Here is a 22,326-nt window from a genome sequence, read left to right on the forward strand (position 1 = left end):
GTGGCGCTGTTCGGCATGGCGGTGGGCTCGCTGTACCTGGTGTCGTACACGCAGGTGGGCGCGGACGCGATGCACGCGCTGGGCGCGCCGCACGCCGTGAAGCACCTGGCGCTGCGTTACGCGCACGGCGTGCTGGGCGTGCTGGTGCTGATGGCGCACGCGCTGCTGCTGGGCGCCGCGTGCTACCGCAGCGGCGTGCTGCTCGAGGTGTACGCGTGGTCCATGCTGGTGGTGGTGCTGGGCGTGCTGGCCGTCGACGTGGCCGTGGTGGTGGCGGCGCTCCACGCCGGCCTCGCGCTCTACGCGTACGTGTACCTGGCGGTGGCGCTGTGCTCGCTGCTGCTGTCGCTGTACTTCATCGTCATCGTCGTCAACTACAGCAAGACCTTCCCGGGCTAGCGCGCCACACACTACACTTACCATGCAGACGGAGTGCTACCTATGTAAGTGTGCCTACTCGTGATGAAGAGCTGTTCCACGGTGCTGTTGTTGTTAACACCCAGTGAAGTTTGAATAAACGTTACGATAGTTTTTCAAAGTTCGTTTACGTTTATGCTACATTTGCTACCTTGACCATTTTGTTCTGAGGTTTATACATAATGTAGAGTCACCAACACAAGTAAAAAATAAACTACAAGACAATTAAGAAGATGCATATGCACAGCTACACGTACATATGTTCACATACGCATGATGTCGACATAAGTGAAATAATGATACTGAAATTCGGAAGGGTAGCAAATTCGGTTTCCAGGCTTGAGTCATACCTGATTCAATACAGAGTGAATCGGCCCGGCATACCCGACTTATGTTAGAGGCGTCCCACTCGTGGAGTTTACTATTGAGGTCACCTATTTACATAAGGAGCGCCCTCTTTTACTACCCTCACTAATGATCACGCACCGCACACCCACCTGTTTCGTGCCCAAAATATGTCTACACTGACACACAAAACCCTTTTGATACTCAATGCGTAATCAATAATTATTTATTAAACTTGATTATGACTTCCGTCAATTATAATTTACGGCGTACAAGTAGAGTTCGTAGAGGTACAAGAGATTATTAAGAAAATAAGGTTTTTATTACTGTCCAAGAATTGCCCCAAAAACATATTAGTTTTGTCAGTAGTTGGATCATTCGCACTCTGTTTCCGATGTGGATCGTAGGCTCCCCGACTCACTGAGCGACTTGTAGTCGGCGACGTCGACGTTGATGAGTTCGTTCTTGACGACGAGGCCGTGCGTGACCACGTGCGTGTCGGCGTACGAGGCGCGCGCGTCGCCCAGCACCAGCGCCTCGCCCGCCCCCAGCGCTCCCAGCGGCAGCGCGTGCAGCGAGTCGAGCCGCTCGAGCCGGTCCAGCGCCGCCGCCGCGCCGCGCCGCACCTCCTTAATCACGCGCAGGATGTCCATCTTGGCGCTGAGCTTCTCGTCGTGGCTCATGCGCCTGAACGAGGGCAGCAGCGAAAGCAGGAAGTGCTTGTCCTCGTCGATGTCGGCGTGCTCGAGCGGCGGCGCGGGGTGCGCGGGGTGCGCGGGGTGCGCGGGGCGCGCGGCGGACCCGTGGCCGAGGGGCCTGCGTCGCCGCGTGGTGAGCGGAGGCCGGCGCTGCGGCTCCTCGTCGTCCAGGTGCGGTCGCAAGAACGCCATGTGCTTGAAGTACACGTATTCCTTGCGCTTGATGTTGTGACCCTCGCGGTTTCTTTTCTCCACCAACAGCTGACGTTTGTATGTGTCGCGGAGATTTCGCCATTTCTTCATGAGATTATTTACTGTAACGAGAGATAGGAAGGTATTAGACTTATCATTTGTAGAGCGTTCGAAATGATCTTAGAACAAAAATAATTGGACCTATACTATACCTAATCATCCGAACTTTTCGGTCATACTGACTTACCCGAGCGTCTACAACGCACCTAAAGTCTAAGTACATAATAAGGTTGGAGACGTTGGAGTGTAGCAAAGGGTGTGCAAGGCGACTAGGACGAAATACACGCGAAAGAATCGCGGCGAATTCGTCTCTTCTGAACAAGGTCTTACTTAGATGTTTATTCGATATTATCATATGCCTGCCTAATTATTCTTTAAGTAACTAGAAGTACCAGGAATCCCTAATACCTTTGGATTGTTTCTCTGCAGCTGGATACATTTCAAAATTTTCAAATAGATTTTTGGCAACTTCTTCCCAAACTTTATATTTAAAATGGTAGTTGATCATCTCGGGGCTGTCTTTCTTGTATATCACCGGCCACTTTTCAACCTCACGTATTATACGCAAAGGCATTACGTCTTCTAGAAGTCTTTTGTGCATTGCGATCGATTATGTTCTTTTTATTGCAATAAAACTTTATCACTCATTTGGATGAAGAACACCTACAGCTCCATCTATTTATTAGCGCAAGAAGCGCGTAGGCGAGCGCACGACAGCGGCGCCGCGTGTCACGTTCCAACTCTCAGCGGCTCCGAACGGATACGAGAACGACCGAAGTCGAGGCGAATGTCGACGACTGCTGTTGGACAGTGTTGAGAGATAACCACTTCTTATTTTTTTTTATATTTGTACACTTCGTTGACACTTTTTTAACTCGTTAATGTTAGGAATAGAAATGTCTCAAACTTGCTGTATGATATAATCGGTGGAATTAAAAATCCGCACGATGTTAACCTTTATTTATAACATATGGTATTGAGTGTGTATCGTCTACACGAGCGAGATCGCACGACTAACGAGCGATTACAGCCGACGCCCGACTGGGGCAGGGTGCTGCGTTGTCTGCGTACAGCGTGTACCGGTATAGTGTCCGCGTCGCGTCGGCTGCCTTCGTCTCTCGTCGCCGGGTCGCGCCGCGCCGCTCTTCGGCAACGGTATCAAAATATCGAGTTCAACGAAACAAATATTAAGAACCTATCTCTACGTCCATACTTACCATACCTTTTCATAGAATAGGTACCAACACCTATTTTAATCATTCTATTTGATATTTTGAAAGATATAGGTACCTACCTATAATAATGCTTGTAATCATGTAATGTAATAAATTTAGCAGTTAGATTCAGTTCTGACTTCTGACAAGTAGTTTTTGAGATTGCGATATAGGACCTAGTTCAAAATGCGTTCGTGTAGGTAGGTAGGTACCTACCTACTATTTATATTTAAATGGTTGTGGATTAAATATTATTTTAATCTTTTTTATTTCGAAACATCGTTTTGTGTTGAGGTCGGCTTTTCTTTTTGGAAAATAGTTTTAAGTGAAAATCGCCTCAAACTCCTCCTCAAATAAATTCGTTAAGCTTGTTGGTACCTATCTTGACAGCCGTACTATCTCCGTGGTGCCGTCGCGTTGGTAGTGTAGGTATTCGACTGATGCTCATGAGGTCTCGAGTTCGGTTCCCGGGATGGGCAAAATACTGTTGGTCTTGTCTGATTTATTTTAGAATATTATCTCAATAAAAGCCCAGAGCCTATTACAGTCGTGATATTTTGTACCTATGCATGTACGTTTATTTTGCGAAAGGTTTGTGTAATGTAATAAAAAACGAGTTCCATACACTTTTTGTCGCTGATTCCATTTGACTTAATTGACCCCATTCGTTCACAATCTAAGCACTCTGCAGAGACTGCAGAGTCTGCAGGCCGGATGCTGATAGAATTACTTAAATAGGTACTAATAGGTAGGTATTTAGAGTTAGGTACAGACAGGGTGAGTGCAGACAGAGTGTTCTACATCGTCGCGGTACAACAATTAAATAATGGTTGGAGCTGCGCCGCATAATGTATATGTAAACTCGTTCTAGTGGACAAGTAAAACCAGTGCAGGAGAGGTTAGTGAGTAATCCCAATGAAAGACTTCCGCGAGACCTCGCGGCGGCGGCGGCGGCGGGCGGTGTGTAGACTGTGTAGTGTGTGGCGTCAGTGGCACTCGGCCAGCGCCGGCGGCCGCACGCGATCTCGCGCACAGTTAGAGCCTCATGGGCTGAACTGATCGAGCGTCTCGCGACACCGACCCGCGACAGAGCGTGCTTCTGAGAAATCCCTCCTGGGAGTCGAACGCGCCTCTCCTCGCCCGCACCATCACCCACTCGGTGTAAACATTGGCCGTTCGAAACTTTGCCAAATTCCGTCCGCGCCGGCCGCTCGCTCGCGAGCTGTCAACGAGCCGTCCAGCCCCGTAGAGTCCAGTAGAGAAGGTGCAGTGCGTACTGTGAGTGCTGTCAGTGCCGTGTGTAGTGTCGCCGCTGGCCGCTCGAGCCTCGACTCGCCACAGTGAGTATCGATCGTGCACCTGTTTCAGCACATCCTGAAGGCTCGCTGTTATGCGTCAGTGTGGCGCGCCGCAGCCGCTTGTTTACGTCGCGGTCGCCGTGGTGCCGCCGCCGCCGCCGCACCTCGCCTCTATCCGGGCCAACTTACTTGCATTACACTTAACCCCGCACTTTCCACTTACTCTCCCGCCTGCATCGAATGCTACATCACTTTATATTACTAAATACATTTTTTATAATAGGTAGGTATATTATTTCTACAACAAAAGTCCCTGCTGCAATATACCGGCTAGGACTTGTTATGATATCTCAAACTTGCCTAGTGCCCGGAGCTGGGAATCAACTTCATTAGTAAACAAATAGCAAGGTTCCTACCCCACCCAGTATACACACTGTATCGCTTTAATTTACTAAATATACTTAATAAAGTATTCATTCGAATCATAAACTGTCAGTGGCAGTGTGTCAGTCCCGCTCGCAGCTGCCGGCTGCCGCTGTCTGTCTCTTACGAAATGACTAAAGCAGTGTCAGATAATGCACTCAGAGTGTGTATAGTATGTAGATATAGTGTGTATCAAACACGACCCGTGTCATAGACCGTATTGTATCGATCTTGCTGGCGTACTGACCTTGTAGTGACGCAGGTCAGTGACAGTGGCGTTCAATTTGCTACGAAACTTTATACCACGTATACGCACAAGCATAATACCGTCAATATTAATAGGTGCGAACGAAGACAATCCGCATCAAGCACTAAATTTAACCTTACTGATAAGTCCGCGTCGCACCGCCACGCCACGCCATCGTCGTCCACTCATAAAACGACGCGACGCGCGACGTGCCAAACAAAACCCTAATAGGTTTTTATAATCTATACTAATATTATAAAGCTGAAGAGTTTGTTTTTTTGATTGTTTGTTTGTTTGTTTATTTGTTTGAACGCGCTAATCTCAGGAACTGCTGGTCCGATTTGAAAAAATATTTCAGTGTTAGATAGCCCATTTATCGAGGAAAGCTATAGGCTATATATCATCACGCTAGGACCAAAAGAAGCAGAGTACCAGTAAAAAATGTTACAAAATCGGGGAAAACTTTGACCCATTCTCTCTTTGTGACGCAAGCGAAGTTGCGCGAGTCAGCTAGTAATTTATAAAACCTGGTCGCGTTTTTAGATGGATGGCCAGACGCAACAAACGACTGGACTGAAACTCCTTCAGAGAGCCATTTGCTCAGCTGTAGCACGCACGCAGAAATGGGCAAATAAAAAAAATAATGTAATTATGTCATTGCATACATAATGTAACAATGGTACCTGTACCTGTAACGTGTTATAATAACTTCATGTTGATATCGCACGAGTAGCATGAGAGACACGAGCGCCGTTCACGACCGATGCTGAAGGTCCTCTGCATTTGGGGAAACGGAAGTCGCCGGCTTAAGTACCGATATAATATATGTGACGAGGCGTGTCGAACAGAGCATTACATCTGTAAGTCTGTCACTTAATTATGACTCTATGATACACAAACCTTTGTCAGGATCAAGCGGCGAGCGAGCGCACACGTCCAGCCACATCGTCACCCCGCGCTATAACAACCGTAGAGGAGCCAACTCACATTGCTCTGCCCTAACTTAGAGCACATCTCATTCATCACTAAAACACGTGGAATACCGTCTCAAAAATACAATGGTAAAACATGAAAACTGAAAACCGCAAAAATATACGTTGTACAAAATGGTACGGCTAGTTTTCTTGTGTCTGAAGACAGATGTAAAATTGCGTACGTTTTTGAGTAAATTTCTTCTGATATGGTTGCCGGGGAAGAAACAAGAACGCTAATCAGAAAAGATGGTTAAAAAAATAACAGCCACGAGTAGACTGGATGTGGTGCGAGATACTGGCGCTCGTGCAGCAGTGAGGAGTAGCAACTACCAGTGTGTCGTCAGTGTCGTCAGTGACATGAACACGTCCGCCCGGGGCCCGCGGCTGCCCACGCGGTACACGCTCGCACGCGCAATGTACTCGCTGCTCGCGACTCATACGTGTTAGTAACACTACTTACACTACTGGGGAACTAGGCGCGCGTGTGGGAGCTGCATAACGGCACCACTTTTTGTGTCTCTGATATGATCGAATATCAATTTTATTGCTCGTGCCCACTGACCTGCTTCCTCTCACCGACATCCATGTTGCTACGATTAGTTCGCCTTTTTTGCTTCTAACAATTACAGTTTATCACTTTAAGAAAAGTAATTTCACGGTAGAGTATGATGTGCACACATTTTGTAGCGTGCGTTCGATTGTTTCAAACAATATGTGCGTTGACTCGGTATATTCCCATCTGCCACCTCTGAGCTTGCCACCGGGTGGTGGTTAGCACTAATAAGTGGCGTTTACCACCCAGGTGGTCAATAGTACCTATTTAGATGATAGTTAATGAGATCTAAGTTTTGTGAAGGCGCGAGTATTTTCAGCTTTTGCCCAAGAGTACATTTATTTGATTGAAAGATTGTGCCATGATTGGCTGTACGTACGTACAGACGCTAGTGTACACCACGCGCACAGCGCAGTACACGAGCACATGTAGCGCAGCAGGATATTACCACTTAGGCCCTTCGCCGGTTTGATTTCCTTACAATAATTCAATGTGTGGTCCGCGCGTGGTCACATGTCGCGGCATGTGTGCGGTGTGTGTGCGGTGTGTGTGCGGGGTGCAGGCTCTCGTGTGTTGTCTGTGTCTGACGGGTGACTATAGCTCTCACTCTCACCTTTAATTTCCTCGATGACGGGTGGGTTCATGGCTCGTTAGTAGATAGTTCCGTTGATACGGTCAAGCGGATAAGAGATTGGATATTGAACATAATGACGCGAAGTGTTCTCGTTCATTTATCGAATATACCTAATACATCCGAGTATTAGCAGTACACGGAACAGCCGGCTGTAGACCGTACACGACCACACGTCACACGTGCAAGCCGTCTACCGTGAGTGGTAATGAAGCTGTTGAACAATTAAACAACGCGTCCAACTATCTACTATTTAGAACCTTAACTATTTATCTCATTCTCTCGAAGGTACAAAGCGTTTTAGGTGAATTCAAATAGCTCCTACTTGTGCCATCAAAGAGCTGGTGAATAGTTGTGTGTGAGTCACATGATGTCACATCACTTACTTGAGTGACGCGAGCGAGCGAACAGTAGCTCTACCATGAGTTGGCAACTATAGTCTCCCGCAGACACTGTAGTTAAAAAAATGTATGAAAACTCGAACAGCGCCTCTAGCGGATAGTTAAGGTACCAACATTGCTACCATGAGTTGCCATAGTTAGTAACGTGTAGTTAAATTAAACAACAGTGAATGTAGATTGGCTTTGTCGTTCATTCTTTCCGTACGATAATGGTACCATGAGTTACGAATTTGACAGATGCTGTAGTAACGAACTATTACTATAGTAGTTACGGCACTCACCGACTTTTAGCTTCGTGAGAGCGTATTGTTTTACAAATTATTGAAGTTATTTTCCATTAAAAAATGTTCGATAGAACAAATATTGGTTGTGATATGTTTGAAACTGCTGCATTCAAAGATGAACGACGTGAACAAAGACATTTCAAAGTGGTATGCGGGAATTAAGTGGAAATCCCCCCAATCTCTCAATAATTGTAAAACAAAGTTTAAAAACTATATCGACTAACAAAGAAGTGTTTATAGAATTTTGTGATTTATTATGTCAACACATGGGTTTAAAATCATCTCAAAGAGTTTCATTAGCATCAAAGGTAAGCCTGTTAAGCTTACCTTTGATTTGTATGTATGTATTTGTATCAGCGTGTTGTTGGGGAGGCGAACCATTTTTTCCCAAGAGGCCACAAGGGTGATCATTGTAAAAGTTACTTCAGCTTTAAACCATGCAGTTTTTGCAAACATGTTCATAAAGTTTCCTAGGACGCGGCTGGAAAGAGGATTATTTAAACAAAGATGAAAATAAAATTAGTTGTTAATTAGAATCCTTGCACTAGCACTAAAACGTAACTGAGGTGTTTTCTTTTGTCCCCGGCTGACAGTAAACAAAAAGCAATAACACAAAATCAAAAATACACGAAAACGTCCCAAATTATATGTAAGCGACGACTTCTTATTTTTGTTGGTTAATACTACCATATCAATTTGAAACGTGTGTCGTATTTTCTCTCTGTCTGTCTTATGTGAATAGAAAGAGATAGAACTACAACACTCAAGCTTAGTCAAGTTACAGATTGAATGTTGACATTATGTCGCAAAACCACAGATTAAAAATCTTACTACGAATGATATAGTTTTAACTATAACGAGAGTAGTTAACGTCAAAACAACTCATGGTACGAACATTTAAGCCCACTGTTGTAGTTGCGTTCTCACGTTAACTACTCTAGTTAAGTAAGATGATTTAACTACGCCAACTCATGGTAGAGCTACAGGACACATGCTCGGGTGAGGAGGGCGACGTCGGCTACAGACATGCTCGCAGTAGTGTGCGGAGTGCGCCGCGACGGACCACGCTTCACTTTCTTTTTTTCTAAAGACAACTCCCGCACTAAGAATTGCTCTTGTGTCGCGGGGACTTTTACAAACATACAAACAACGAACTCAAAGCACAACCAGACCCGAAACAATTGTTTGTGGATCGCACAAATAATTGTTCCGAATGGGAATCGAACCCACGACCTCCCGACGCAATGGTAGCAGCGTGGTGACCTTAACCACTGCGCCATGGAGTTTGTCAAACTGCAGCATGAGCTGCTTCTACCCTTGTGTCCCGTCATTTATCTGAAATGTGAACGTTTCGAATGCATGGCCTTTTTACTTCTAAATCTATAGATCTTGTTATTTTGTGCAAAGTAGTGACCTTGTTGACGTATAATATTGTTCTCGGACCTTTCTAGGGGCTCCCAAATTATGAGCACATTTCTGATTGTTATTCGGTTCATTCACGTTTCTTTCATATAATGTATTTATGTTTGAGACCACTGCTAGTTGTGTGCACCATACTTTAACGAGGAGGCCGACGGGTGTCGCGTGTTGCGTCTGTGTGAGTATAAGGCCGAGACACACAAGCACACCCAAGATAAGGGTGGCACTGAAATAGCGAGTGAGTCATCGCCGCGCGCCGCCGCCGCCGTCACTAAATACATATAATTACATCAAGTTGTGTTTAACACAAAGCGCACTTAATTACTCACCGCGCAGCACATACGGTACTGTGCAGTGAACTGAGTGAGTGTGGCAGAACTGAGCGTCACACACGTCCCACTACCGCTGCTGCGCGCTCACAGCACCGCGCCACTAGCACCACCTCCATGCACACTATTGTGTTTCCTATTAATTAATTAATATTACAATAAATAAAGCTTACAGTCAAACCACAAAGACTTAAACGTAAAATCTCTAGATATAGATGTTGTGTATGATGTATTTTACGTGGCACCGACCTTTCCTTATAGCGTCTGTATAAGGAGAGGTCGGCGTAAAAGACGAACTATGACTCCATGTAAGGACTTTTCATGGCATTTCAAAAGACATGCGATACCTAACGGTTACGATACAAACAAATGCGACGCGGCAGCGATGCGTTTTATTGAAATAATGGGTCTATCCCACTAGTCCCGTTGAGTTGTCCCGTGACGGGACAACTGGCACTATTTTGTCCCAGTTGTCCCGTGGCGGGACAAGTGACACTGTTTTGGTGCCAGTTGTCCCGTTGCAGAAAAATCACGGGACTAATGGGACAGACGGAAGGGTCAAAACAACTGGTTCCATTGAGTTGTTGTGTGACAACAGGTACTTGGTATTTTGGTAAGATAGCAGACGTTATACGTTGTTTTGTAGTACATTTTCTCTTAATTTCTAGTAGATAAATTGAAATTACATTAGGCACATGTTGAATTGACTTGAGTGTGTGAGCTGCTCCAGGGGCCTGTTAACAATATATTTTTAGTTTCCTTGCATTATGTTTTTTCAAGTAGGGAATTTCGGATAAGCATTTTACAGTTATGGTATGGAAGGTCATAGATATAGACACTCTTGTCCATTTAATTATAAAGTGAAAAGCCCAAATGGTAAAAAAAAAACTTCTTGTGAATTTAAAGTTTACATAGAGTAGCGTACAATTCATCATCTGCGAACCAGTTGTTTTGACCTTTCCGTCTGTCCCATTAGTCCCGTGATTTTTCCGCAACGGGACAACTGGCACCAAAACACTGTCACTTGTCCCGCCACGGGATAACTGGGACAAAATAGTGCCAGTTGTCCCGTCACGGGACAACTCAACGGGACTAGTGGGATAGACCCGAAATAATACACCTTTTTGGGCATCCCTAGTTAGCTAACCGCTGGAAATGTGTCCTAATTAAATGGCTAATTCATGGTGAGTTAGCGAAAAAGTAAGTGAGCAGAAGATCCTGCGCGACGTTCAGGCCGTGAGCACAGAGCGGGCACGTATCATAATGTACATAATTATAGTGAGTCGCCGGACAGTCGCCTCCACACCTCGCCAACCTGCAAGAAGTGTGCGCGCCAAGCTTTCACCACACGACCTTCACGACCTTTTACTAAGTACCTACAGTCCTACATCCATCAAATATTAGCTGACTAAAGAGCTTACCCGCTTTACATAATACATGTAGGTTAAGAAATAGACAGACACAATCTCACTCCTTATGTCTGAATCATTTAAATTAAATATAGATGATAATATGACTCACTGCTGTAAGCGGGTCACCCGTCATTTGGGACTGAAGTATTCTCCAAAAACCAACAGCAATCCACCACACTTGACGCTAACCAAGAGCGGAAACTATTCTTTGGCATGCTACAACGCCTATAAGAGATGTTGTCGAGTCCTGAAGCATGCCAAGACAGAGGTCGCGACAGTGTGCGCGTGCATATAGGGATGCCGAACAAGCCATTTACTTGCCGATTTCGATAATGTGCGCCAGGATTAAGCAATAAAAATAACTTGTATTCCGAGCCATTAGGCAAAGGCCATTCCAAAAAGCAAGTAAATAGTTTAGGGGTCAATGTATGCGTTTTTACAATAAAATCTCTATTTAAATCACTGTGACATTAAAAAATCTAAGATTATTTGTGACAAAGCTTCGGCCTGTGCTGCTTGTACCAAGTCTGTTTCAAAATAGTACCGTACATAATAATATATGTACAAAATTGATGTAAGAAGATTCACTGTATCAACGTTTCAGTTTTCATAAATTATACTATTTACATATTATTATGTATTTGTAACGTTTTTTCTCGATAAGCTCACAGTAAATTATCAATATACAATTGATTTGCTTTGTTTCTTTTCACGAGCTACCGCTTTTCCGTAACGATGGCAAATTGTTAACACGATGACGATTTTAAATAAATTATGTAGTATATACTTGCAAAGAGTTTGAACCTTGCACACATCTGCTGAGGAAACTGAGGGTAGTTGAATCCGGTTTAATTACTTATCTACATTTAGTTCCTATGTTTAATGAAGGGGGGCTGGGAGGTTTAAATGGCTCGTCACTTGGTATCATTGTTAGCTGATAACGCGAGGAGTGATGGGACGGGCAGCAGTGAGTGTGGTGGTGTCGTGGTACTCGTAGTGGTGTCGGCACAGTCGCCCCTCGTCAGTCACTAGTCCTGCGCACGTGGCGGCTCGCGTGCACATACACTACTACAGAACATTGTACAATACATAGACTGACATAGAGTAGAGGCACTCAGGCAGGTGCGGAGCGCGGCAATTCGGTGCGCTGATAAAGTGCCTGATAACAACATTCGCCACTAATGTATTTGTTCAACCATTAGAAACATTAAACTGTTTCACGTTCAATATTTTTAGAGACTAGCAAAGGTCGACGATAGTATAACAATTATATTATATGTATATTCTTACATTACCGTCACGATACTCACGACACTGCGACCTTGTCGAGCTTTTATTATAAGTTGAAGTTCATATCATACGTAACTGGTTATGTGAAACCAGAAAGTATTCATGTATGACTTAATATTTATTAACGTCTAGTGGGAAGGTACTCGGCAGGTATCTGTGAAGTGTTTGGGAATACAGGGGCGTACTGCAAGTATTGCGACACTATCATGTGTCATGTCAGTCCTGTGTATGTTGGACACGATGACACGACACTTCACGAGAGTGTCGCGACTCGCGAGCCACGTCACACGTCACACGTCACAGTGCTCCGGCACTACTCAGAGTCAGCTGCGTGGCTGGTGGTCATCGATGCTGCCTCCGAGCCTGCACACTTACCAGCGTTGATTTGTTCATTCTGTATGATATTGTATCAACTTGAATGTAACATGAATTCACCGCATGAATCACGATACTAAGTGTTGGCATTAGACTGTCTGGTGTATGGGGCCCGGGCCCTGCACCCTCGCCCCCGAGTGTAGAGAGTAGTGTAAGGTGATGTCATCGCACTGGATGTAGGACATGCCTCGGCCTCCTCGGCGCGCTGCCCTCGCCACACCGCCGCCCCGCCACCGCACCACCCCGCCACCCCGCTCCGTCCATCGCTATAATATTCGTGTGTTCACTTCGGTCATTCGGACAAGAAAGGCCCGCTGCCATAATTGGTGCTATCGAAATTCATCGAACATTCAATATGTAGGCACTAGGCAGGTAATTACTTCCACAAAACACGTGTTTGTCTGCATTATAGCTATTTAACGTTTTCATTTACTCAAGATTAGAGAGAGAACTAATGGTCACATTATCATTGGGTTACTGGGTTAGGTGACAAGTACAGTGTGTCTATGTTATGTATGGACTACCTCAATATGATGATGACATAAAAAATATGTTCCTACTCATAGCTGATATAGCTTATTGCAGATCTTGCGTCTACTCAAACATTACGTAGTCAATAAGGGTAGCATATCTAAACTTTGTCATAAGAGAATGTGAATGTGATATCCAAGGAGATTGGTATACACTTTATACTGGATATTAACAAGCACGTAAAGTGTAGAGCACCGAGCAGTAGAGTCGTGCAAGCGTTGACTCGCTCGTAACGTTCTTGGAGGTCAACTGAGGAGGGCAGCCCGAATTCTTAGCGGCAGCAATGTGAACTGGAACCAAATAAACTATACATTCCCAAGTACATAACATAGCTTATAATTAATTAAGTAAGTAGATGTTATTTGTTGGTCGTTAAGAATTTCCGCCGGAATGTTGAGATCATTGCGATAACCAGCGCCGCACACAAGCACACAAGCACACACCGCACACACAGCGCACGTGCGAGTCACGTGGCTCGCTACAAATTCATAACATTATATTGTTTTGTTTTATTCTTATTTATTGTGGACGTCATGACGACATGCTTCACTAACGCCCTTAACAAGTTTACCTAATCATATTGTTTTGAGAGCCTGAGAGGTCATGTGCCAAGTCTTAAACCAGTTTTCAACAATATAATTGTCACCTTCCTCTGAAGTTTCAGCGTCGTTGTTGTTAATTCACAGCGCTCACCACTTGTCAATTGTGGTCACATTATTACTTCGACGCGGGGACGCGGTATGTAAGCTAATAGAAATCATGTTTATTGTGTCAAGTTCGTTTGTTTGTAAACATATCGATGTTATGTAGCAGGTAGAGTGGATGCGTCGCTCGGCTTCGCTCTGAGTCGGCTCTGAGTCGGCCCGGCTCGCTCGTGACCGCAGAAATCAACTCGTAACGACTTTATAATTGTGTGTTGTATTTACTTAATGACGCGATTAACATCTGGTTTCCTTGAGTTGAACAAGTCTAGCCGCGAGCCACTATGTATGTATGCATGACCAGTAATGACCACGTAGGTATGACTGTGAATCTACTGTTTGCAGACACATCGCTACTTCGGGGAAGAAAGGGCGTAAAAGCCACTTTTGGCCAAAATGAGTTAATAATGCAACTTTGTTTAGTTTTCGACGCTCTATCGATCTGTATATTTAAAATTTCAATATTCCCAAAAAAATGGCTTTTACCCCCATGATTTTTTTCTCACCAAAACCATTTTTATTAAAAAAAATTGACGTATATGACATTATTTAATTATTTCAAATTAATAAGGGCGTATCACCATAGTATGAAAGAATATTTGGTCGTAAATACAATATTTATTACGTATAAATTAACTAAAATTGATAAAATAGTATAAAATAATGGTATGTTTGTAATTTATTCTACTAGGTAGGTATTGGTGTATTAAATAAATAAATTTAGTTAAGATGCAAATCAGTTTTATTCATTCATAAATCAAATCAAATTGACAATAATTAGTAATCTTCTTTTTTTTCTATTTCCTTTTCTGTTTTTTGTTTCGTTTTCTTACTTTTTATTAGATGATAGTAATTATTTATCACAGTTAACTTAAAATTTAAATTAATGAAAATAATCAATGTTCAATTCAATTAAATCTTTTCGTTTGTTTCACTATTCATGAATCGTGTGCATTTAACTTAACAGGTAGGTAACCTAATTCGTTATAATAAATTTTGTAATATAGAACTATGATAAATCAGATAATAATTATTATTATGCTATTATTTTGAGCTTCTATGCACCTTAATTTCAATAGTCACCACATTAAATCTTACAAAATTATAATAATTGTAGGTTTACTCACGATAATTGTTATAAGTGGTGCAGTCATTACGACCTTTTCACTGTCTAAAGATGGTTTATACGACACGATGTATGTTAGCATTATAGATATTTGTGGATTTACGTCCTATAGTACGTATTTATCGACGGTGTAAAAGCCATTCTTATTAAAATTTCGGGTCGTAAATCCATCCTATCTTCTAAACCATAAGGTCTACTTAAAATTAAGCTTCTTGATATTAAAGAGCACTTAAATGCAAGTAAATATCACCAATTCATTCGAATTTAACTCTATTGGAAAAAAAGTTATTTTCCAAAATTTAAAAAAAAAATCGTTTTTTCGCTCCCCTGTAAAGTTGCTATTTTGGCTTTTACGCCCTTTCTTCCCCGAAGTAGCGACATGCCCCTTGTCTCTACTAGAATATTTATTGATATTCACATTGGATGCAAGGAACGAACGACGCGACGTGCGACGTCGAGATTCAAGCGAGAGCTTAAGTTTTATGGTTCCTGTATTATAACAGCCTTGTCCGGCTTATGTCATGTTATTATATTATGTACCTAGCCTCACTGTGTGGTGGTGTATGATACTGTATAATGATGTGGTATGTAATGTGTGTGACTGTCCGTGTTGCAGAGGGAGGCTCGTACGGCGGCGGCGTGTCGCCCGCGCTGCGCGACGCGCTCAACACCATCCGCGAGGCGTGGGCCGAGCCGCGCTCCCTGCGCGCCGCGCCGCCACGGTCTGTACTCTGTGAACACTGCACACTCTCCACACTCTGCACACCACTAATTAATTATGTACCATGGAGAGACTTAATATATTTAATTATTATATTAATTCACTGTGAACAGATTGGTAAAATAAACATAATTTCAAAGTTGTTCATTAACCAGGAATAAAACTCACTATTCATTAGATTTTGAATTTTAAAACTAAATAATTATAAAAATACTAAAATTTTCTACGATAAGTGGTTATTTTCTTATCGTCATAATTATTCAATTGGTCTTGCAAATTTCAATAAGCAATTTTGGTTTCTATGAGCATGATTTTTTCATTTTATTTGACAGCACTGGTCTCGTGTAGTCCCAAAATAACAAATGTACCTAGGTATATAAAATACTAAAACAAATAAAAAAAATATATGTATTGTTCTGATAAGGCGAGTCGCAGACACAAATGAATAATGGGGTGATTTGACACGTATAAAAGCTCCTATCTATTGACACATTCAAATAGAAAAAGTAGTTTTTTTGCGTTTCATTCCCGGTTAATCACGGAATTCATAAAGAAATACGAATGCAGTACTATTTAAATAAAAAAGTGTTTCCTTTCAGTGAATTAAGAAATATTTAATTTTAAATTAGTTTCCTCTACAGCCCAACATTTTTATCTCACTCTGAATAATATACATTCAGCCATGCACAGTACCTGCGCGCTTGCACACTCGCACTAGGAACTTGGTGAACTGGTGAACGATCTGTGAGATAGTTACTGTTAAGATACCTCATTCGCAAATGTTTGCTTCAGACGTGTTGTCACTCTTAAATATTGAGGTTCGTTATGGCGCATGGATTGTTAGGAGCTGTAACTACCTACGACTAGTTACTCCGTAGGTACAAACTGTGAAAGTTGCCATGTAGAGTACGTGGCGGCGGCGGTAGTGTCGTTGTCGTGGTGATGCGCGCGCGACCGATAATAGCTCTCCGGTGGGGTCAGCTCCGCGAGTGTCTGCCGAGGCCCGAGCAGAGCCGAGAGCGCCGGCTGCCACACACTTGCTCCCACAATGTACTCAGTGTACGCGTGTGCCGCTACTTGCAAGTATCGCGCTCTGAGGCGAGCTCTCTGCATAGTGCATAGTGACTAACGTGTCAAACGCTCATACTTCACTTATTAGTTTCTCTTCAATCCATAAATAACTAGGTAACATGCACAGTAATACGCTATGTATCGTAGTTATGTGCGTCGTGCGCGCTGTGGCGGCGGACGGGAACCGCGCATCTGTCACAACAACACTGCTGTGTTGTGTGAGTGCAAACAATGCCGCACTAGCGATGCTCTCACTTACTATACATATAATATAGCTAGATTAGCTAGCTATAAAATATTTCATAGCTAGCTGCGGAGCGGATTGCACTCAAAGAAATACTTACTTTATAACTGCGATCCCGCCTATCGTACCTAATTAACAACATTTATTTTTGTTGGAACCTCTTATTGTGTATACAGAGAATTCTAATCTTAGCATATTTAATCAAGGCTTGGTACTACGGCGTTTATGATAATGTTTTGTTGTTTGTTCCGGATCCAGAGCGAGTGTGTAATCTGAGCGTATTATATGTATTCATGAGACAGGTGTTAGTGCGCGAGCGGTGCGCAGCGGTGGCGGCGATCACGCTCCCGTGTCACTGGTGTCAGTTGAGTCAGTTCAGTGTGTCCGGTGGTCAACTGTTACTGGTCAGTGACGGATCAGTGGCATGCGGTGCGTGCGTGATGCTCCTCGCGCTCTGCCGCTCACACAACTGTACCACTCATCTCGCTGCACGTATAGGCCACTATAGGCACTAGGCGGACAGCACTAGAGCACAGCACTCTCCTCGCGTGAGAGCTCGCGGCTCGCACGCGCGCACGCCTCATTGACGACTCGGCGGCGCTCCTCGCCCCTCGCACAAATATGTCAAGTATCCGCGCATAGCGATACATCGACGGCCCGCTAGCGCCGCGAGCCGCCGTGGCGCACTCCGCCGGCGATGTAATACGCGCGCCGCGGCGTGCTTTCATGATGCTCGCCTGAAATAATCATGGAATATATTCGTGTCGGTGGCAGTCCGCCGCGGACGCGCCGCGCTTACACTAGTGTTCATATTTTGACCGCTGCAGGTAGTATAGAACGAAACGAAATAAAATAAAATACGATACGATAAATGAAAAGTGTACAATTCAGTAAGTGGTAGTGGGCGGTACAAGGAGGCATGAGGAAGGCGCGCGTCGTCGCCGGATCCACCTCACACTCGCAAGCAGGTGAGGTTTTATGTAACAGCGGCACGAGCCGCCGGGAGCAGCGCCAGTGTGGTGGCGGGCTGGCGAGCGTCTCACACGATAATACGAGGCCTCACTAATCCGTGATAGTTCGAGGAGTGTCAGACTTTTTATTCTTTAGCTTGTTCAAATGTAATACTCCTGGGCAAGAGGCCTCTCCTCCTTTTCCAAATGTAGTCATTTGTAAGCTTCGCTGTGGCTTCCTGCGCAACATCCTTTTCGTTCTTTGAATGGCATCGGCATCAGCTGTCCTCTGCTAGAATTAGGCGAGTTAGAGAGTGCGAGAGTCGGTCCTTTTAACGCCTAGCTTAAACAATCTTCAGTTGAAATTGAAACTTTTAAACTTTTGGTCAGACTATTTTTGGGCACCGTAGGTTTATCTGGGTAGAGTGGGTAGGTACTTAGGCTCTCGCGCTCAATGACATACAATGTATAATGTACAGTACATGCGTTTCGGTTTCTGTGATAAGAGGCTCATATTGAAATGAACCGAACTCGAGTTAGGTTTGTTCTTCATAGACTCAGGTGATTCGTTTGACGCGATACTCCTGTCTCCTCGCCACTTGTCGCCACGCGCTGTGCTAGTGTTACTCGTGGTATGTTTCCACTGCACTACTACACAGCACCTACTGCCGTCTACACACATCTGCATTATTTGAACTATTTCCCAGAATCAATGATGACGCCTAATGTTAACGACTAGCTGACCCGCGCAACTTCACTTGCGTCACATAAGAGGGAATGGGTTACAATTTTCCTAATTTTTGTAACATTTTTAGTTGTTACTCTGCTCCTAATGGCGTGATGTTATATAGCCTATAGCCTTCCTCGATAAATGGACTATCTTACACTGAAATAATTTTTCGAATCGGACCAGTAGTTCCTGAGATTAGCGCGTTCAAACAAACAAACTCTCCAGCTTTATAATATTAGTATAGATTAATTGATCTCAATTCTTATGTCCTCTCACACACGTACTGTCACGTTTGTTGTAGTCGTTTATAAACTTTACTCAATTTCATCGGTTTAACGCAGAAACTATTAGGAAAACTCATTACATACTTACTAGTTACTAGGTACACTAGTTGTATATTAGTACGAAGTGTACAAGTGTATGCGCACGTGTTCTAGCAAATTATTCAGATACATTTTATGAAAGGGACTCCTACGAACAATCAATCATGTTTGGCGCTTATCAATTATTCCTCTCACCTCAAAGAGAGAGATCTGACTCGTTCACTCCTCCGCGCTTAACGTTATTGTTGAGTTTAGGCAAGTAAGTGATCTCTTGTACAGTTTGTTTGTACTGACTATCGGCTATTTGTGCGTATTACTTCAAAGTTCCTATCCTGCACGTCGTGAGTGTGATGTGTGTGATGAGTAGCAGCGAGCGAGGGTCCGCGCCACGCGCCAGCCTCCGGTCACGCCCTAATAAAACATGTAATGTATTTTCCTCTCATGTTTATTCAATGGTTCCTTTTCACTAAACATGTTTTCTTGTTAATGTTTTCCAACACAGTGCACACGTGAACACTGCAACACCAACATGCTGATCTGATTTCTACTTCATTACGCGACTTACGCGAGTTAACCAGTGTTCTGAGACAACGTTCATCCGCTGAGCATTTAACAAGCCTCCCTTATATCCCTTGTACGAGTATCATTGACATGACGAGACACACTCTACGCTGTGTACACACGGAGTGGTTCGCGATACAGTGAGAGTGTTGTGTTTCATGAATGATATGTATTAGTGCATGTGGCAGTAGTTACCCTCGCCCGCGCGCCCGCCGACCACCACTGAACCGGTCGAGCGACTCTCGCCACTCGTGTACTGACACTGTAACACTGCGACACTGTCACACTGTGACACTAGGTAACACTAGGTAACACACTAACAGCTAGTGGTAACGTATACATTACCTAGTCTTTGTGCGCTGTACGTAATTATGCAGTTAGGTGAGCTGTGCGCTGCGGAATAATTCACTTAAACAAGTTTGTGAACACTGGCATATACTCGACAAACCAGTAGTGACCATTGTACTTGTGAATCAGTGTGTGTACTGTACGAGTGTATGTATATTGTTTATACATAGTATAGTAGTGTACACTTGTACACTCAGTACATCCAGTATCCAGTGTTCAGTGACGGTGGTGGCAGTGAGGCTGGCGCGCCGAGCTCGGTCCACTGTCCACCACACAGACGAGAATGAAACCATGCGGCCCACGCTTAGTGTGCTGAGCGTCATGCAACTGTCTAAACAACACGTGCCTTACATACACCGCAGCCGACCGAATCATTCAATCATAAGCGCTTTAATAACATATTGTTGTAAATTCCTAAACATGTGGACTTCCTCGTGTAAATATGAGTACCTACATCACACATGACTATTAGGATTAATTTAATATAACAAGTTCAGATTATGGACAAAGCTTGTGATTCACGTGTGTCGCTGTGCGTGTAACTAATGCGGAGCATGTGTGGAGCATGTATGGAGCGTGGCGTGGAGCGTGTGTGGAGCGTGGCGTGACGCGGGGGGCCACCTCGTCAGGACAATATCTCCTTCACACGCGTGTGTCTGTGTGTGTGTGTGTGTGTGTGTGGTGAGGTGGTGTTGGCGACGTAATTAATAGTGCACGTGTGTCAGTATGAGGGCCCCTTGTTGAACCTGCTCCTGCGCACAGTGTTCACTTCGTCCCAGGAAGACAGCTGGAACAAGTACTTATGTCAATGTAAACACCCAGCTCGTACACGAACAACAGATATCATAATATTAATAGACAACGAGGTGACTGTCGATTGTTATCATACAATGTCAACGATGTTTACAAAATTAAATAGTCGTTAGTGAGCAATGTGTTGTCAGCGTCCGTCACTTGACGCGTCTTCGGTCAGTGAGCTCCACACCGCGTCATGTTTGTTTGTTTGTTGGTATGTCGCGTCGAGGCGTGGCGGCGTGGTGGCGTGGCGGCGTGGCGGAGTGGTGGCGTGGCGGCGTGGTGGCGTGGTGGCGGTCATCGGTCGGCGCGGGCGGTGCTCGCGTGTGTCACACTGCTCACAATACTCGCGGTGGTGTCATTAGCCGCAGCACCGAGCGCGCTGAGCGTCTGCCGCAGATATGTGACACGTGCTCGTTGTTTTGTTGTGACCACTTGCGACGCGCTCCACGCTCCGAGCTTCACCGCAGCGTGTTCGCCTCCGCTCCTACTATCTATTGTAGATCTAGATCTAACTGGATTCAGAACGAATTACTTCTATCTCTGTCATGATGTAGCTCACAAGTACTCTTTTATAAATATATTTGCAGCAGTATTGCATACTGTAGTCGTACTGGCTCGTACCGGCACCGCCGTGCGTCGCCGCCGCCACCGCACTCCACCGACGTCTTCTATTCTTAAACCACTTCATATACTACAAATATGTTCGCCATGTTCAGCACGCTCGCTCGCTCTGGTTCGCTGCTGTTGTATGCACCGCTCTCTCTGACCGATGTCGTATATTGTGCACGCAGCCTCAGACAAATACCGACACTATATTTAGTGCGAAAGTATCGTACCTTCGAGCGCTTCTTGGAGCACTTGGTAGTGTATGCGATTGCCGCGCAGAGGTTTCGGGTTTGAATCATGGTTAGGGCCAAAAAGATTTTTCTGGATTTACTGTTGAGAATTTCTGTAAGACTGCCCGGAGTAAGGAAGTTGAGCTTGTAGACCTGTAGCGGATCGCTACATACAGCGACATCTATTAGAACCAGCGCACAACCAACCGCCACGCGCAGTGTGAGTGTGTGACTGACGTCACAAGTCCTGAATCGCGCTATCGAAGTTTACACTGCAACTGACTATATATACGAGTTCCCGTCTACAACAGTCGGGCAGCTTAGGCCCACCAGGCATGATCAACTCGCCTGGTCGGAGGATCCTCCCTTTTTGTTGGAGGAACACGATCACCTCGTTCCTCCACAGACCTCCATGCCTCGGAGAGCACGTAAAGCCGTCAGTCCCATACGATCATATCACATAGAGAGTGTGCCTGTGTATTGTGCACACACTATGACACTATAAACAAAGTCCTGGACTGTTGGCCGATTTCAATGAAACTGGCCGCTGTAGCCGAATATCGGCCAGGTGGAAATTATTATTTCGTTACATATGCTTGCCATTGTCAGAGACACGTAATAAATGTCTGTTTGTATTTTCAGTGGAGCAGTGAGTCGGTCGCGGGTGACGTGCGAATACGCCGCTCAGGAACCAGCGGTCATGGAACACGCGCCCCTGGCGGAGCTGGCGCGGCCCGGCGCCTCGCCCGGCCTCATGCGCCGCCGCTATTCCGTGCCCGAGACTATCATGAGGAAGTGAGTTTGACTGATTTGTGTCCTAACGA

At 44.6% G+C, this 22,326-nt stretch overlaps 2 protein-coding genes across 11 annotated transcripts in view; one reads left to right on the forward strand and one right to left on the reverse strand.

Annotated features, from left to right (window-relative positions):
• Positions 1–22,326, forward strand: part of LOC142982246 (uncharacterized) — a 30,937-nt gene that overhangs the window by 1,609 nt on the left and 7,002 nt on the right. For 4 of the 8 annotated variants that reach the window (XM_076128655.1, XM_076128658.1, XM_076128659.1 and 1 more), the window contains exons 3-4: positions 15,537–15,642; positions 22,145–22,297. In XM_076128655.1, coding sequence (XP_075984770.1) covers positions 15,537–15,642; positions 22,145–22,297 — 259 coding nt within the window. The other 4 variants (XM_076128663.1, XM_076128661.1, XM_076128660.1 and 1 more) reach the window with 4 other exon arrangements.
• On the reverse strand, positions 667–5,516 carry LOC142982247 (uncharacterized). 3 transcript variants are annotated; one of them, XM_076128665.1, is made up of 2 exons: positions 5,035–5,516; positions 667–1,774 (listed from the first exon to the last, which is right to left on the reverse strand). In XM_076128665.1, the coding sequence occupies exons 1-2, from the start codon at positions 5,081–5,083 to the stop codon at positions 1,137–1,139; spliced, it is 687 nt and encodes a 228-aa protein (XP_075984780.1). In that variant the 5' UTR covers positions 5,084–5,516; the 3' UTR covers positions 667–1,136. The 3 variants fall into 3 exon arrangements, with proteins under 3 accessions (XP_075984780.1, XP_075984781.1, XP_075984779.1); XM_076128666.1 differs by lacking the exon at positions 5,035–5,516 and adding an exon at positions 4,895–5,014 and having other exon boundaries at positions 668–1,774; XM_076128664.1 differs by lacking the exon at positions 5,035–5,516 and adding an exon at positions 2,121–2,768 and having other exon boundaries at positions 682–1,774.

The sequence above is a fragment of the Anticarsia gemmatalis genome, chromosome 21, assembly GCF_050436995.1.
Source record: "Anticarsia gemmatalis isolate Benzon Research Colony breed Stoneville strain chromosome 21, ilAntGemm2 primary, whole genome shotgun sequence".
Lineage (NCBI taxonomy): Eukaryota > Metazoa > Arthropoda > Insecta > Lepidoptera > Erebidae > Anticarsia > Anticarsia gemmatalis.